This window comes from Choloepus didactylus, chromosome 3 (genome assembly GCF_015220235.1).
Source record: "Choloepus didactylus isolate mChoDid1 chromosome 3, mChoDid1.pri, whole genome shotgun sequence".
Classification (NCBI taxonomy): domain Eukaryota; kingdom Metazoa; phylum Chordata; class Mammalia; order Pilosa; family Megalonychidae; genus Choloepus; species Choloepus didactylus.
Window position 1 is genome coordinate 53,389,953 of NC_051309.1, and position 17,833 is coordinate 53,407,785.

General features: G+C 42.1%; 1 protein-coding gene across 7 annotated transcripts in view; it reads left to right on the top strand.

Moving 5' to 3' along the window:
* The first annotated feature begins 7,276 nt into the window (after positions 1-7,276).
* Positions 7,277-17,833, top strand: part of DCUN1D4 (defective in cullin neddylation 1 domain containing 4) — a 105,794-nt gene continuing 95,237 nt past the window's right edge. For 6 of the 7 annotated variants that reach the window (XM_037829779.1, XM_037829777.1, XM_037829782.1 and 3 more), the window contains exon 1: positions 7,277-7,395. In XM_037829779.1, the coding sequence (XP_037685707.1) occupies positions 7,371-7,395 (25 nt within the window). In that variant the 5' untranslated portion in view covers positions 7,277-7,370. Of the gene's footprint in view, positions 7,396-12,208; positions 12,267-17,833 lie in introns of those variants that run through there. The other variant, XM_037829778.1, reaches the window with a different exon arrangement.

A 17,833-nucleotide genomic window follows, 5' to 3' on the forward strand; every position in this document is an offset into this window, starting at 1 on the left:
GCAAGCCCCAAGATGAAGAGATCAGCCCACTAAACTGGTGGCCCCTACAAACAGTTTTATTTTTGTTTCCCACATTGGGAATTCCTACTGCTTTTAAGTAGTTTTTTTCTTGATTCTGCCCATGCCCTGTTACTCTAGTCCTTTAAGTTTTGTGTAGCTTTGAGAAAGATGTTTCTGCCAGTTCTTCCTGGTTGTTCAAAACTTCTATGGGGGACAGAGCCCTGAAGCTTGCACATCTTGATCAGGGTGGGGCCTACAGTGACATTCTTAAATAAAAAGCTTCAGAGATGAAATCTTTTCCCAATAAACAGATCTCATTGGCTAAAAGGTTAATTCCAGTAAGGTTGAAAAGGCTTCTCTCTCAGTGATTTATCAGAGTAGAGAATTTATTAATTCAGCCTCATTAGAGTCTGTGTATAGATAATCTCATAAAAAATATAGCATAGAGTTAACAATTGCTGTTGGAATAAGGTCAAAAGGGTAAAATAGATAAGAAGGATATAGTAACAAGGAAATAATCTGATTCATAGTTCTTTATGATATATATCTACCAGGTAGCCTAAGATGATAGATATTCAACTTAAAAAGAGGCCTGGTTTCATTCTCTGTCTTTTAAAAGCACATTCACCTGTATACGAGCATATCTCAGAGACATTGCCAGTTTGGTTCCAGACCACTGCAATAAAGCAAATATTGCAATAAAATGAGTCACACAAATTTTTTGGTTAACCAGTGCATATAAAAGTTGTTTTTACACTATACTGTAGTCTATTAAGTGTGCAATAGCATTTCGTCTTAAAAAACAACATACATACCTTAGTTAAAAAAAATACTTTATTGCCTAAACAATGCTAACCATCATCTGAGCCTTCAGTGAGTCATAATCTTTTTGCTGGTGGAGGGTCTTGCCTCAATATTGATGGTTGTTGACTGATCAGGGTATTGGTTGCTGAAGGTTGGTGTGCCAGTTTGAATGTATTATGTCCCCCAGAAAAAGCCATATTCTTTGAGGCAATCTTGTAGGGCAGACATAATAGTGGGGATTAAGTTGGAACGTTTGAATTAGGTTGTTTGCATGGAGATGCGCCCCACCCAACTGTAGAGGATAACTGATGGGATATTTCCATGGAGGCGTGGCCCCACCCATTCAGGGTGGGCCTTGATCAGTGGAGCCATATAAATGAGCTGGCTCAAGGAGAGGAAACGGAGTGCAGCTGTGAGTAACATTTTGAAGAGGAGCAAGCTTGCTAGAGAGGAACGTCCTGGGAGAAAGCCATTTTGAAACCAGAACTTTGGAGCAGATGCCAGCCACATGCCTTCCCAGCTAACAGAGGTTTTCCGGACGCCATTGGCCATCCTCCTGTGAAGGTACCCGATTGCTGATTTGTTACCTTGGACACTTTATGGCCTTAAGACTGTAACTGTGTAGCCAAATAAACCCCCTTTTCATAAAAGCCAATCCATCTCTGGTGTTTTGCATTCCGCAGCATTAGCAAACTAGAACAGTTGGGATGGCTGTGGCAATTTCTTAAAATAAGACAATGAAGATTGCTGCAACAATTGATTCTTTGTTTCACAAAAGATTTCTCTGTAGCATGCTGTTTGATAGCATTTTACCCACAGCAGAACATCTTTCAAAACTGGAGTCAATCCTCTCACCCCTGCCATTGCTTTATCAACCAAGTTGATGTAATATTCTAAATATTACATCAATTTTGTTGTCATTTCAGCAATGTTCACAGCATCTTCATCAGGAATAGATTCTATCACAAGAAATCACTTTTTTTCCTCATCCATAAGAAGCAACTCCTCATCCATTAAAGTTTTATCATGAGATTGCAGCAATTCAGTCACATCTTCAGGCTTCACTTCAAATTCTAACTCTTTTGCTATTTCTCACCACTTCTTCAGTTACTTCCTTCACTGAGGTCGTGCACCCTTCAAAGTCATCTGTGAGGGTTGGAATTGACTTCTTCCAAACTTCTATGACTGTTGATATTTTGACCTCCTTTGATGAATCACTGATGTTCTCCATGGTATCTAGAATGGTGAATCCATTCCAGAAGGGTTTCAATTTACTTGGCCCAGATCGATCAGAGGACTCGCAATCTATGGCAGTTACAGCCTTATGAAATGTATTTCTTAAAGAATAAGACTTGAAAGTCAAAATTACTCCTTGATCCATGGGCTGCAGAATGGATATTGTGTTAGTAGGCATGAAAACAACATTCAACTCATTGCACATCTCCATCTTAGCTCTTTGGTGACCAGGTACATTGTCAATGAGCAGTCATATTTTGAAAAGAATCTTTTTTTTCTGAGCAGGAGGTCTCAACAGTGGGCTTAAAATATTCAGTAAACCATGCTATAAACAGATGTGCTGTTATCCAGGCTTTGTTGTTCCATTTATAAAGCACAGGCAGAGTAGATTTAGCATCATTCTTAAGTGCTCTAGGATTTCTGGAATAGTAAATGAGCACTGGCTTCAACTTAAAGTCACCAGCTTCATTAGCCCCTAACAAGAGAGTCAGCCTGTCTCTTCGAAGCTTCAAAGCCAGACATTGACTTCTTCTCTCTAGCTATGAAAGTTCTAGATGGCATCTTCTTCCAATAGAAGGCTGTTTGTTGTTTAGTGTAGCCACCTTCATCAATTACCTTAGCTAGATCTTCTGGTTAACTTGCTGCAAATTTCACATCAGCACTTATTGCTTCATCTTGCACTTTTATGTTATGGAGATGGCTTCTTTCCTTAAACTTCTGCTAGCTTCAAACTTTTTTCCTGCAGCTTCTTCACCTCTCTCAGGCTTCATAGAACTGAAGAGACCTAGGGCCTTGCTCTGGATTGGGCTTTCACTTATGGAAAGGCTGGGGCTGGTTTGAACTTCTATCCAGACTATTAAAATTTTCTCCACATCAGCGATAAGGTTGTTTTGCTTTTGAATCATTCATGCGTTCAGTTGAGTAGCAAGAAGTTGTTTGGTGCAAGAAACCTAGCACTTCTATCTTGGCTTTCAACATGCCTTCCTCACTAAGTGTAATCATTTCTAGCTTTTAATCTAAAGTGAAAGAGGTGTGACTCTTCCTCTCATTTGAACAGTTAGAGGCCAATGTAGGGTTATTAACTGGCCTAATTTCAATATTGTTGTATTTAAGGGAATAAAGAGACCTGAGGGGAGGGAGAGACATGGGGAAACTGCCTGTTGGTAGAGCAGTCAGAACACACACAACATTTAAGTTCATCATCTTATATGGACACGGTTTGTGGCACTCCAAAACAATGACAATATTAACATTTAAGATCACATATCACCATAACAGATATAATAATAATAAAAAAGTTTGAAATATTGTGAGAATTACCAAAATGTGATCCAGAAACACAAAGTGAGCACATGCTATTGGAAAAATGGTGGAGACAGACTTGCTTGACAAAGGGTTGCCACAAACCTTAAATTTATGAAAAACACGATATCTGGGAAGCACAATCAAATGAGGTATACCTGTAATATCATACCAGTATAAATAAATCTCTGCAGTATGTAGGGCACAAATTAACCTGATTAAAAAGAGAGGGCCCAGCATGGGAATAATATGGCACAGGGAATTTGACTACTTGGGGACACTATCATTTATTAGGAGGTGGCAGCTTACTGAAGCTAAGCGTCAGTTAACTTATCTGTATATTGCAGATAATATTAGTATCTATCTCATTAGGTGGCTATGAAATTAGGTGGAATAACTTATAAATAAAGCACTATTACAGTAGTGGATACTACATGGAAGGCATTAAAAAAACAGCTGCCACCATTTGGGACAGCAAACTGTCTAGCCTCTATCTTTATCCTATCCTCTAAGGATGTATTTTATTTGCTTTCCCTTCTCCCCACATCCTGGAAACTCACTTAACCTGACTTTTTGTCCCTACTGGAGTTCCACATATTCTCTTTCACTGTAATTTAATGCCAAATTAATACCTTCCTGCTGTGTAAGTTTTTTCTCATTCTCTTCAAATCTTACCATGGGCACATTTACTTCTTTGAGCAGTCTCAAGTTTATGTCAGTTCTGAGGACTGTGCCATTCTCTATTCTGCACCCCCACCCCCATCACATGCAGGAAAAGCATGTTATAGTGTAATTTATGGAATTGGGAAGAAAGTTTCAAATTTGCTTCAACAATTCTGTTCTTTCTCTTATGAGGTTTGTTCATGTCGAATCCTAATTTAGGCTTAGGGTATTTCAAAATACATCTGATTAAAATTAAGACTCTACAACCAATAAGATAAAAATTTCCAATTTATAGAGTTATCTGTTGACACAAAGTACCTTGTGTTAATATTACCTTAAAGCAGTAACCAGGAGACATGAAATGGCATAAAGACTGCATCTCCAAATATCTTTTACCCATAATGGTCCCATGAAAATTACTTTTTTTCTCCAGAGGTTTGGATATAAATGTACAGAAATGTGACATTATTCTCTGCAAATTTCCCCACAGGAATCATGTTATTTGAGAATGGTACTAATAAGAAAAAAAAAAAAATTGAAATACTGTGATGCATACTGAAAAAATTCCTTATTGAATTTCATAAAAGAGAAGGCAATATTCCAAATATGAAGTATGGATTTTGTAAATTTATGCACTAGCTTTGAAATGGGAAGTGAGAGTAGTTTACCCTTGTTTGGAATTTAAAGCTTTGATACTGGACAGTGTGGTACAGGGGAAAGACCTGGATTTGGAGAAGGGAAACTTGAGTTAAATTACTGCTTTGTTATTAACTAGCTGAGTGGCTTGGATTAGTCACTTAATGCTTTTTTGGCTCTCAAGTCTCTTATCCTTAAAATGAGGAAGTTGGATCTGGCAATCTTCAAGATCCCTTTCCGTTCTAAAATTTCAAGTCAGTCAACATTCATTTCTCTTTAAAGAAGAGGTAGCTAGTGCCTAGTATTTCAAAGTGCAGTGCTAGGTCCCAGGGCGATAAAAAGATAAATAAAATAAGCTTCCTGCCCTCAAAAGTTTATAAGCTTGTATTTGCAGAATATTATGTAGATGTTTTTATTATACCTGTTTTATTATTCATAAAACATACAGGGCATTGACAGTGAGGTTCTGCAGACTAAGAATGATCTCTGCCTCTTAAACCTCAGGCTATAGCTGACCCACTATGAAGATCTGTCAAATTACTCTCTAAGTCTCTGTTGTGATGATGATGTTGAGAAATAACAAAGGTTGTGTTTTCTATAAATTTTTATGGGTACGTCCCATATGCCAGCAGAGCCCTGGGTGTGAGGGGCAAAACAGCCAGCAGTTTCCTGCCCTCATATAGCTTAACCATTATACATATCATTATAAAGTTCTCTGCAAATGAATCAATATAGCAAATGGCTAGCTAAAACAAATTAATTGTGGACTTATTTTAAATTAGAGGGGTGAAGAAGCAAGCCCATTTCTGTGCAAAATATCATCTGTCTCAGCCCTTGAGATGTCATGATAAACAGTTAAGAACAATACAAATAATACAAAGTTTACTTACATAAATTGTATAAACGATATATACTTTATTTTCCCCTAGATGTAGAATAGGTTGAGTACTGAAATGGGATAAAGAATGCAGGAACAACATTTCCACCCAATCTAAGGGCGGGTTTTCATTCAAGTAGATCTGTGTGTCTCAGAGAGTCCATCTCCCTCCGGCAGCTGAGGCTCTGATAGGTTAGGGGTGACCAACAGGGATATTCTATGAGAGATTCTTGTCTTGAGAAGCAGCTAAGTACAATCCTGGATTCTATGTTACATACAGTGATTCATAACTTTCAAAATATAAATAGATAAAATTATAAGGATGTAATTCAGTAATGAGGAATTAGTGATTAAGAGGGATGGAGAATATTACAGTGGGGTGGCGTGGGGGGAACAGGAGCTGGGCTGTCTGTCCTCTGTGCTTTCAAATCTTGTATTTGGTGTAACATTTATGCCCTACTTGAAATCGAAATTTCAGAACTCTGAAACTCAAAAGCCTTGGCTGTTGAAATCTAAAACCAAAACGACCAATAGTTTTGTTACCTTCTCCGAGCGGGGGAAATCCGTGGAATGCCCTGGCTGTGAGCTGGGGATGGGCCTAGGGACAGGAAAGTGCTATATGTTTGTTGTTGGGGTTGGGGATGTGGGGAAGGAGATCCTACGTTAATATCTCAAAATATTATTGGTGAGTCTGATGAGTTGGCTTGAAAGCACCAGAAAAACGACGCAGAACTCAAGAAATGGTGCGAATTCTAGACTTCGGCAACTCCAGGGACAGAAGAATTCACCTAAATAAACGCCTTCCTCTGCCAAATAACAACAGCCAGTTTCATTTCTGGACCGACTCAGTACCTTCAGTCCTCTTCGTTTACACTACTAGTCTTTCGCGGACTGGTGACCGGTCCCCTGGACTTGCCGACGTGCCACTGACCCCAAAGGTTGGAGCATGGCCCTGGATTTCCTGTAAACTGACCGACAAAGCGTGTAGCATTTGAAGCCTTTGGAACATCCCATTTTTGACAAAAGGGGAAGAAGAAGGTTGACTTCGGAAAAGAAATGCATTTTGAAAACGGGAGATTGTTGTACAAGAAATAGGAATTTGTTCCCCACTAGAGGGCTTGCTAGAAATGAAGACGCAACGATTCTTTACCCAGTTTCCAGCTCTAAGATCCAGACAGCAAGAGAAGTCCGGGTCCAATTTCGGCGCAGGGCTCATTCCCGCCGAGAGCCGCCTTGAAGCGTGCGAGACAAGCGGTGGGAGACCAAGAGCATCGAGCCAGGGCTAGGGATGGACTAACTTCCCTACTCCGTGCCCCGGATCACAAGCTGCCTGGAGGCCCTTCCCCTTTTTCGCTTTTCAGGGAACACTTCTTTTGCTTTGTTTGAGACACGGACCCATCTTTCACCGTTGGTCTCCAGTTCCTCCAATCCAGCCCCGCGACGGGGCGGGGCTTCAGGGTCTAGGTGGACCAATTCCGCAGCCTCGCCTCTACACGCGCTTTTGGACCCCGGGATGACTGACAGCAACCGGGTCCTACCAGCTACTCCAGAGCGTGGCCTCCGCCAGGGGCGTTACGGAGACTGGGCGCCGGAACCAATCGCATTGGACCCCAGGGGGCAGGGCCTCTTCGCCAGCTCCAGACGCCCGCTATCAGCACTCTTCTTGTCGAATGACAGACGGGGAGAGGTGGCCCCTCATCCAAAGTTCAGCCAATGGAGGGGGCGAGGTGGGCGGGCCGGGAGTGCTTGGTGGCGGGTCCACGGCTCCCAACCACGGTGCTGCGAGCTGGTGCGGGGACCGCGAGGCGAGCGCGGGAGCCTGGGCGGCGAGCGGGGTGTGAGTTGTCCGAAAATGCACTCGGATGCCGCCGCTGTCAGTGAGTAACGAGGAGTGAACGGGCCGGCGCCGGACAGCTCTCTGCACTCTCTCTTCGACTCCCGCAGTTGTCGCCCCTTGCCTGCTGTCCCGAAACGCTTCGGGAGACCCTGCCCGGGAGCCACCCCTTCCCCTCCAGGGGCCTGGGCGGGCGGTGACGCTGCGGGCGGCGCGGGGCGGGGGCGGGCGTGGGGGAGGGGGCCGGCCTGCCGGGGGAGGGCGGCGGTGATGGGGGGTGGGGTCTGGCTCTTTTTCGGTGTTGGGGGAAGGGGGAGGGCGGGACGTGTGATGAGGGCTGGGACCCGAGTGTCCGGGGTGAAAGGAGGTGGGGGGGGGGAGGTGGAGGCGGCAGCGGGCGCTTGCGGGCAGGGCCGGGGGGTGGCAACGGCGAAGGGAGGAAGGGAGGGAGGGAGGGAGGGAGCTAGCGTGCAGGGCGCCGGGGTGAGGATTTCCAAGGGGCTGAGCGGTGCGGGCGGCTTGGCGAGAAAGGCGGGTGAGTGCGACGGGAGCGCGGGGGAGGGACAATAGGAAGAAGGGCTATAGATGACGGGGGTGGGGGGAACAATGGGGTGGGGGAATGGGGACAGCGGCCGAGAGCCGGGCAGGAGGGCAAACAAGGGGATGGGAACTGATGTAACGGGAGAACGATACGGTGGAAGGGGTTGGGGTTTGATGGGATAGTTGGGGAGTCCCGCGGGCGGCAGGGGTATAGGAAGGGTGATGGTGGGGTGACAAGAGTGGTGGGAGAGGAAAAGACGTTGGGATAATAGGATGAGGCAGGTGTTGGGATGACAGAGTAATTGTGAATAACAGGGGAGGAAGGAGGATGGGAGGGTTTCGGGTAACAGGATGGGGGTAGAGAAGATGCGGTGGGGGTGATGAGCTAGTTGGGGAGGGAGCGGAGGGTGGGAGGAGCTGGGGTAGGGGGAGGGATGTCATGTCTGGATTCGGTCCGGTGCGGGGCTGGGGGTGCTGTCGGGCTGTGTATTTGGGGAGGTGCTCTCCCCTCCCTCTGCTTCCCCCAATCAAGGCAGAGTCCCAGGAGGGGGAACCTCAGAGTCTGGGTGCAAGGATAGGAGGGGGCGGGGCTCAGGCAGGGGGCGGGGGAGGTTCCCCGAGGTTGGTGCTGGACTCGGTCCTCACTTCGAGCGGCGGGAAGCGAGGTCAGCGCTGGCGCGGGCTCCGGCTACAGAACTGGGAGGCGGGGCAGGGGTGCGGGCTGCGGGTTTTCCGTGGAGGGAGCTGGAGGGGGCTGGTCCTGGAGTCCGGGTGGGGGTTTTTGCGCATGGGAGGTATCAGGGTCCCTGGCGGTCGGTGGGTTTGACAGTTTGTGACGCAGTTGCCTAATTTCTACTCAGCAGGTGTGGACACTGGTGTCCTGGGGCCTTATGCCTTGTCGGGAGGGCCGGGCCGGAGACGTGACCTCTCCCGTGAGCGCTAGGTGGGCGCTTTAGGGGTTTCCTTTAGGGTCTGACTCCAGTTGCCGGGTGTGAAGGGGAAAGGCGGTCCTGCGGAATTCTGGGACTTGTAGTCGGGGCAGCGCCGGGCCGTGGTTGGGCTGGTTGCACGTGGGTAACTGTGGAAACGAGTCCCAGAATGCAGCGCGCCCTTCGGATCCTCCCTGTTCTGCTAACTCGTGCTTTATTCCTGGTCGCCCCGAGCGCGCTCCAGGGAGGCGTTTCTGTCCCCTGAGACTGGAGCTGTTTCTTAGACCTTCCTCTCTCAGTGGGGGTGGAGAAGCCAAAAGCTGAGCGCAGACTGTTCTTTCACTCTTGAGTTCTTGATCCCCAAGTTAATTGTGTTGCCCTGTATTTGGTGAACTAATTTGCAGAATAAATGCTTACTTCGTCTTCAATCTAGAACTTAGGTTGTGAAAAAATAGTCAAGCTAGAACATAATTTACAGCAGCGTGTAAGATGGTGTATTTATTGTGGCATCCAGTGTATACAAAGCACTACGTTATAAGGGGCTAAGTCTTATAAAAATCTGGGAATGCAGAGGAGACAAATTTAACGCTTGTGAAGATAACATATACTGTGTGTTTGTATTTCTTGGGCTATTTTGATGGCCCAAGCATAAGGGCACTTTTGGGAAGAAGTCAGGCTTGGAATGAATTCAGTGATGATGGAGGCGACTTAATGGAATTTAGGTATTTGGGGTTGAAATTGTCCAATTTATAAAGTCGGTATGAAAATGTGAAGGTGAGCCAAGGGAATATATGATGTGTTTGGTTTCCGATGAAGTTTCAGAAGCAAATGATACTAGAGGAAGGCAAGCTATGTAAAAAGCGGAGGTCCTTAAGAATTTTTTGTGTTGTTTGTTTTTCTTTTAGCCGCAGGCTGTAATTCCTTCTCTCTGCCTCTTTAATATTTGAAACCTTTCTCTCAGTCCCAGGACTCCCCAAACAGCACATCCTTTGTCCCTTTCCTTTACCGTTATGTGCGATGGTTCCTAATAACTCTGTAATGGAGAGGGGCCATAAGATTAGCTGAGAGATGACAGATTATTTCATGTGATATGAGAAATTACGAAGCTGTTGGAAGCATAGTCACTAGAAGAATATCATAGTGACTCTAATGATAAAACTTTTGCCAAGAAGCTCTGAAATTTGTAAATTTGGTTACAAATATATCAGACTTACTTACTTAATTGTAATGGTGGTTCTTTTCATAATGATTGAAAACCTGGGCAGTGTGTGGTGTTCTAGGTAAAAATTTTTTTATCTGTTTGTCATATTTTATTTCAGCTGGTGGTAGAATATCCAGGAATCCCTTTGTAGTATGTAAACATGTAATCTGGACATTTTTCAAAAACTGCATTTAATCTTGGAAAGGATTTTTAATCTTTTATTTAATAATCTTTTTTTAATCTTGCCAAGGGTAAGATTATCTTATTTTCAAAAGTTGAAAAATATACAGGAGCTATAATTGTCTTCAAGATGGTGTTTTTTTTGAAGAAAATATTAGGCAAGTCGTATCTTTCTTTTTTACTTTTTCTTTTTTCTGTTACATCCCAAAGGACAAGTGTCCTTTATACATATTCACAGCCTCCCCTCCAGTCTCCCAAACCCTAGGCTCCTGCACAGTATCAGCTTACACTTTCTGCTCTGGTTTTTAGGTTCCAGTTTGATTTTTAGCCCTTGGGGAGTTCCTTTATTTTCTTGTGAACTTAGCTATGCATGTTTGTTATACTTTCCCCAGAATTTCTGGGTGTTTTATATATTGGAGAGGATTTTTAGGTTATCTTGTCTATATAACATAGCCAGAATTTCACCTCTGTAGAAGACTGATGTATTTACCCTCCTCTTCCTTTGTTCCTGTCTCCAAAAAGTGCCCCTGCTTAGTACCTGATTGCATTTTTTTCGAACTTTATCATCTCTTTTTCTGGTTTTATCTTTAGCTATTCCTAACGGCTCTTATTAACTTATTGCCTTCTTCCTATCTGACCATAAACATGTTTGTATTATTTTCATCTCAGTTATAACAATAGCAATAATCCTGCTAAGCAGTATAAAAATCAGCCTGTTAGAAATTGACCTCATGATGATCTGTATTGTATCAGATGCCTTTGGCAACTAAAAATGGCCTAAATAATAGTGATATTCTTGTCCAGTAACAAGAAATGGGTGATTTTAAGGCTGATGCAGTAACTTAATGATGTGGTTAAGGGCGTAGGCTTTTTTGCATCCTTTTTTCTTCTTAGTATTTTAACTTTTGATCCTAAGGCTTGTTGCCTCTTGTTTGCAAGATAGTTGCTGGAGCACCAGACATCATGTCTGTGTAAGAAAGCAAGGAGGAGGGAAGGAGGTATATTTCTTAAAATTCCCTTTAACAGAGAGACGTCTTTTCCAGAAGTTGGCTTTAGGAGACTTCTCCTTCAGTCTCTTTGGATACAATTTATCTCATGCCACCATGAGCAGTGTGAGAAAGCCATTGAGAAAGTGAAAGTCTGGCATTTTTTTAGCCTCTGTTGTGGAATGTGATCTTTGCTAGGGTGGAAACATGGTGAGGGGAATGTCCTGGGTTGGCAGCCTACAGGTTATATCCCTGAACCAACAGCTTTGGCTGACTATCTCTGGCTTCGTCCTCATCTTTTTTATCTGTTGATTTACTTGTTACCTCATAATAAAAGAATTAGGAGTAACTTACTAAATATAGATAAAATTCTGTGAAGAGAAAGGAAATAAATTCTAGAATTACAGGGTGCACAGAAATGCTTGCCTGCCATATGTTAGAAACAGGCCATATATTTATTTGGCTCTCAGCTCCCTAGTAGCAAAAACAAAGAGGCAAACAAAACCAATTAATTTTATTCTTCTAACTAATGAAACTGCAGTTCTTGTAATAATAACCCAAGCTAGAATCTTAAGACATTTTCCATCCTCTTTTTCCCTGGTCAGTAGAAAGGGAGGAATCGGCAGCAGCTCCTCCAGTGTCTGCCCTCTCTTTACCATGCTTATTGCCATCACCCTAAGTCTGATCCAGCCATTCTTGTATTTTTGTAATAACCAGTGTGCTGGTTTGTATATATTGTGACCCCAGAAAAAGCCATATTCTTTAATGCAGTCTTGTGGTGGCAGATGTGTTAGTGTCGATTAGGTTGAAACCTATTGGTTCAGTTTTTCCGTGGAGGTGTGGCCATGTCCATTCAGTGTGAGCCTTGATTAGTTTACTAGAGCACTATATAAGCTCAGACAGAAGGAGCTAACTGCTGTAGCTGAGACGGACATTTTGAAGATGGTCGTTGGAAGCTGATGCAGACATTTTGGAGAACGCCAGTTTGAAATGCAAGCTGGAAGCAAGCAGACGCCAGCCATGAGCCTTCCCAGCTAACAGAGGTTTTCTGGACACCATTGGCCATTCTCCAGTGAAGGTACCCGATTGTTGATAAGTTACCTTGGACACTTTATGGCCTTAAGTCTGTAACTTTGTAACCAAATAAACCCCCTTTATAAAAGCTGATCCATTTCTGGTGTTTTGCATTCTGGCAGCATCAGCAAACTAGAACAACCAGTAATTCTTTCTCCATTTCAGCCTCTGATTTGATTCCCTCCATCACCAATTGAACCTTCTTCTCGTTCCCCTCACCAAAGACCTGTAGGGCTCCTAGTTGCTTACTTAACAGACTCCTCAGAACCTGGGGTTGAACGGCTTCTATATAGTTCAAATTCAGTTTCTTCCTTCTGGAATTCCATTGCCCTCAGTGCTGCTTCCATGGAATTTTTCTTTATTGCATTCCCTTTCTAGCAGACCTTTTCTCTCTCCATCAAATCTCTGAAGTACTGCCTACTTCTGTTACTCTTTTATAATAATAGCTGCTTATCTATGTATTTCCCCCTCCCAATTAGATTGTTAACCCCTTGAGATCTGGGACCATATCTTTCTTAGCTTCCACTCTAGCATTTAGCATGATGTTTTGTTTGGGCCCTCAAATATGTACTGAATTGAGCTTAAGCACTCAGGTCTTGAATAGTTAGTACATTATTTGGAAATTTTTTAATTCTTCCTCCTGCTTCTGAGTCCATCAACTTTAGATTTTGTCTTTAGATTTTTTTCTTTACCTTTAGATTTTTTTTTCAGGGAATGCAAACTTTTGATTTACTCATTTTCTGCCTTTTTTTTTGGACAGAGCTATATGCAAATGAATTGAAATAGTTTTTCTTTTTAAATACATGCAGATATATCAATTTTGAAGAATGTCTTTGGCTTGGAGAATTTCTTGTGGAGGGAGTAAAATGCTGGCGATGTGCTGAGGGAAAGGAAGGCATGTCTGTGTACCACGTGCTCCTGTCTACTTCAGAGCTGCTGTATTGCAGAACCTGCCTGGAGGTTAACGCAGAGGCTGACAGGCCTCATGTTCAGGGGCCTGCAGTGTTTCTGCCTTTCACTCTTTTTGTTTTTTGACCAGATTTTGGTCCTGAGGGTTTATTTCTTCATTAACAATACATTGAGATTGCTAAAAGGCTTTCTGCACTTAGAAAGTAAAATTTGTAAGGTGGAGATGAATTTTCTGAGGTGAATATGATATAATACTGGTATCTTTTTATAGTTGGTCGGCTTGAAATTAGTGTTAATAGCTTTTCATAGCGTATTCATTTTTTCTTGTTTTGAAATTGAGGTTAGAAGAAGTATCTCTTGAGATTTATTTTAAGTAGAACATGCATAGTAAGTATGTTTTTAAAAAAATGTATTGAAATACATTTTCAATAGATTTATGTATTTTAATATTCATTGCATGACTATTTGCATGAAAACCTAAAGTTCTTTTTGTATAATCTCCAGTATTCTAGCAGACAAGTATCTGTTACTTCAAGTTTGAATTACTTTTCTTTTAATTAGAAAACCCTGTTAATGAGTTATTGTCTGTCTCTGAAGGGAGGCTTGTAGTTTTTGAAACTAATTAATATGCTGAATAAAATAAACATTTAGTGATATGAAAAAGACCCCACCCTCCCCAAATAGCATTACCTCTGGGTATGCTGTTTTTTAGTTCCATCTTTGAGAATTTTTTTCTTATGTACATTTGTTTGGAAACCTTCCATTACTTGCTGGCTTGTATCAGTAGGTATTTGCAGAGACAGAAATAATCCATTTATTAATCATCTTCGTCTGTAGGGGGCATTATTAGTCTTTTGGGGCCGTGGCTCTTCCTCTGATTGGGAAATTCCTACTTTAGAAGGCAGAGCTACTTAGACGTGCCTGCCCCAGAATGTGAAAATTGAAGCCGCAGCTTGTGGAGACCATTTTGGAGAGCATGGCAACAGTGGTGTCGGCTGTGCTGTTTCACTAGGACAACTTGTCCTGGCCACCAGGTCCAGGCCTAGCTATGTTGATGGTGCACTCTGCTCTATCCCCTTAGGTATTGTGTTAGTTGTATGTCTGCTGGGCTTGGTTCTCTGGATGTCCTAGAGATGCTTTGAACGATTCAGTATCTCTTCTAAAAGGATCTCTTTCCTGTTTAAATAGCTCACAACTAGGAATTCTGACAATTTTAACATGTCACTGGTCAAATATCTGATAAAAACTCTGTGGAGAAGAGCAGTGATCTGCCTTTTCACCTTGGTTGCCTGTGGGCTTTGGTTCAAAGGCCCAGAGTTCTGGCTAGAGGTGACCCCCAGGACTGAAGGAGGAAACAGGTGATGCCAGGTTGTAGGTCTTTAGATCGCTTTTGCTGGTCGTCAGGTGGGACTCTCAGCCACATATCAGCCACCCCAGTGATTTCATTCTACAGAGTTCATTACTGCTGCTCTTTCCTTTTACCTCTTTGTCCCTGAAAAAACAAATTTGAGGGGTGTGATGTTCAGAAGCTAATGCATAACTTGTACATCTTTTTGGGTCTGACTTGAGAGTGTTAGCTATGGAAATATTATTCCTGTTGTTTTAATTTTTGGAATATTTGTTAAATTCTTGTAGTCAAAATAGATCTGATAGTTCTGATGGCTTTTAGTCAACTTTATTGAAATATAATTTATATACTATAAATTTGTACCCATTTTAAGTGCATAATTTGAATTTTATGTGTGTGTGTGTGTGTGTGTGTGTGTGTGTGTGTGTGTGTGTGTACATATACATACTGGTGTAACCACTACTTCAGTTAAGATGGAGAATATTTTCATTACCCCAGAAAGTTCTCCTCTGTCCCTTTGCAGTCAACACCTTCCATTCCCCCAATTTTTGACTTTTAATATGTATCATCTTAGGTTTTTGCTATGTCAGTTGATGATTTGTCCTTTTGCTCTTCATGGAGATAATACAGTACTTTTTATTGAGCTGTTAAATCCATAGAAAAACTGTCAGTGCTTCATACAATACTGAAAATCAATACTTTACCACATGGAATTTTCTTGAGTTAGATTGGTTGTTCAGTTGAAAAGTTTTCCAGTGGGGTGGCCTTTCCTTGTGGCCCAAAGACATACATTTTTAGGATTTGTTCCTTGGATGTGATGATTTCTTTTAATTGTTATCTGGGTGAGGTTGGGAGGTAGCAAATCATGGTTGTTAGGTGTGGACCCTAGAATAAAAATGTCTAGTTTCAAATTCCTTCTCTGCCATCTATTAGCTCTTTGTCTGGGAGTAAGTTACTTAACTTAATCTGTATGGGCTTCAGAGTCCTGTATAAGAAAAATACCAACTGCAGGGCTTAGGGTTGTTCATTCAGTCAACAAATATTTGTTAAGCACCTATTAACTAGCAGCACCTGTTGTAGGTGCTGAGCTGACCAGAACAGACAAATTCTCTGCTTATTGAAGATTTTTTTCTAGTGTGGGGAGGAGGCAGATAAACAGGAAATCATGTAGTATGTCAGACAGTAATAAGTTCTGTAGAGAAAAATAAAGTAGGTAAGGGGGAGAGCACAGGCACCCCTGTGTGGGGGAGTGGAGCATGTTGTGATTTTAAAGAGCATGGTAAGGAAAGGCCTCACTTGGAAGGTTTTAAATTAAGACCTGATGGAGGTGGAGGGAGCATTTCAGGCAGAAGGAACACAAATGCAGAGGCTCTGAGTGTGGACAGAAAGGAGGCTAGTGTGCTTGGTGTTGGGGATAGGCAGAGAGGAAACAGGTAGGAGGTGAGATCAAAAGAGGTCCTGAGGATTAAATGAGATAAACCTTGTAATGTGTTTAGAAAAGTGTCTGGCACTTTTTTTTGTTTTTGTTTGTTAATAATTACTGTGTAATGACAGTCTCCTCAGTAGGCTAAAAGGGGAGACCCTTAAGGGCAAAAGAGCTGTCAGAAAAAGAACCAAGTGAGACATCCCCTCACGCAGCCATTCAGCAGACATGTCAGGTTTTCTTTTTGCTAGAAGCATTGAAGTACAGGATGATGGCTGCTAGGTTAGATGGATACTCCAGGGTGCTTTGGGAACAGATGGAGAATCATTAAAATTAGACTTCAGATGAGAGTTAGGAATTGTCCCATGAGTTTAGATTTTGAGGTTTTATTATATGAAGAAAAGGATTGTGCTGTACATGGACTCATGGGGGTGGGGTACGAGGGTGCCTTCTATGCATAGGGAACAGCAGGGATGACAGAGGACTGCAGTAGTAGAATGGGTGTTTGGTAGGCCAGAGTGAAGGAGAAGGTGAGGCAGAGGGGTGGGCAGGAGCCAGATGGGGAAGGGCTGAAAAGAGGCACCTGGGAGAGTTTATGAGTGGAAAGGAAATGAAAGAAGAGGTGGTCAGAGAAGGTGGGGCACAGAGAGAAAGGAGCAGAAAGGAGTGGTGGGTGCTAACAGGTATATGGTGCTTAGTCTGTTCTAGGATCTGTTTGCTTTGCTGCCTTGCAGTAACTCATTTAATCCTCACAACAACCTTCTGAAGTAGGTTAGGTACTGTTTTCCTTATTTTATAGACGAGGAAGGTTAAGTAACCTTCTCAAGGTCACAAAGCTTGCAAGTGCTGAGCTTGCAGGCATTCTGGCTCCAAGGGTCTGGGTGCCTCATCAATGCCATCAAAATAATAAACATTTTATATGTGCTTTTCATTTAATTCTTGTGGTAACCCTGCGAGTATATTGGAATCTATTTTTTTGGTCTGTGAATGATGGTAGAGCCAGTTGATAACGATTATTTCCATTTTACTTTGGTTCTTCTTGTTATGAGTCCCACCAGGATTTACGATTTCTGAATCTCTTCTACTCCTCTTTCCTCTCATTTTTGCCAGCTTGCTCACAATGACAGTCGGCATTTAAAAACGAATTCTAACTGGGCAACTGCAGAATTGTGGCTAAAAAAAGTATTTCTATACTTTTTCTTAATTCATTAATGGAATAGTTTTTAGTCTTCTTAGATTTTAAGGTGTGTGTATTAAATAATGTTTTTTTATTGTGGCATTATATAAAATAAGAAATTTGCTATTTTAACCATTTTTAAGTGTACAGTTCAGTGGTATTAATTACATACAGTGTTATACTACCACCACCACCATCCATTACTAAAACGTTTTCAATACTACCTAACAGAAATTCTGTACCTATTAAGCAAGAACTCCCCCTCCAGTTCTCCCCACAGCCTATGATAGCCTCTAATCTACTTTGTGTCTTTATGAATTTGCTTATTCTAGATATTTCATATAAATGAAATCATATAACATTTGTCCTTTGTGTCTGGCTTCTTTTACTTAACATGGTGTTTTCAAGGTTGAGCTATGTTGTTGCATGCATCCGCTCTTCATGACTTTTTATGGCCAGATAATATTTCATTATATGTATATGCCACTTAAATACTTTTTAAACACACACTTTTTATATTATTTTTAAACATGGGAGATATCTAACCACGTTGCAGAAAAGCTAGAAAATGTAAAGTTTACCTAGAATTCTGTCATCTCAGTAGAGCCACTAATATGGTTTTTGTGTAACATTTTTGAATTTTTCTTCTTCCTTTTTCTCTGTAGTTTAGAGTGAGTTGAAATAGTATTTCTTCTTTAAAATATCTTTACATTC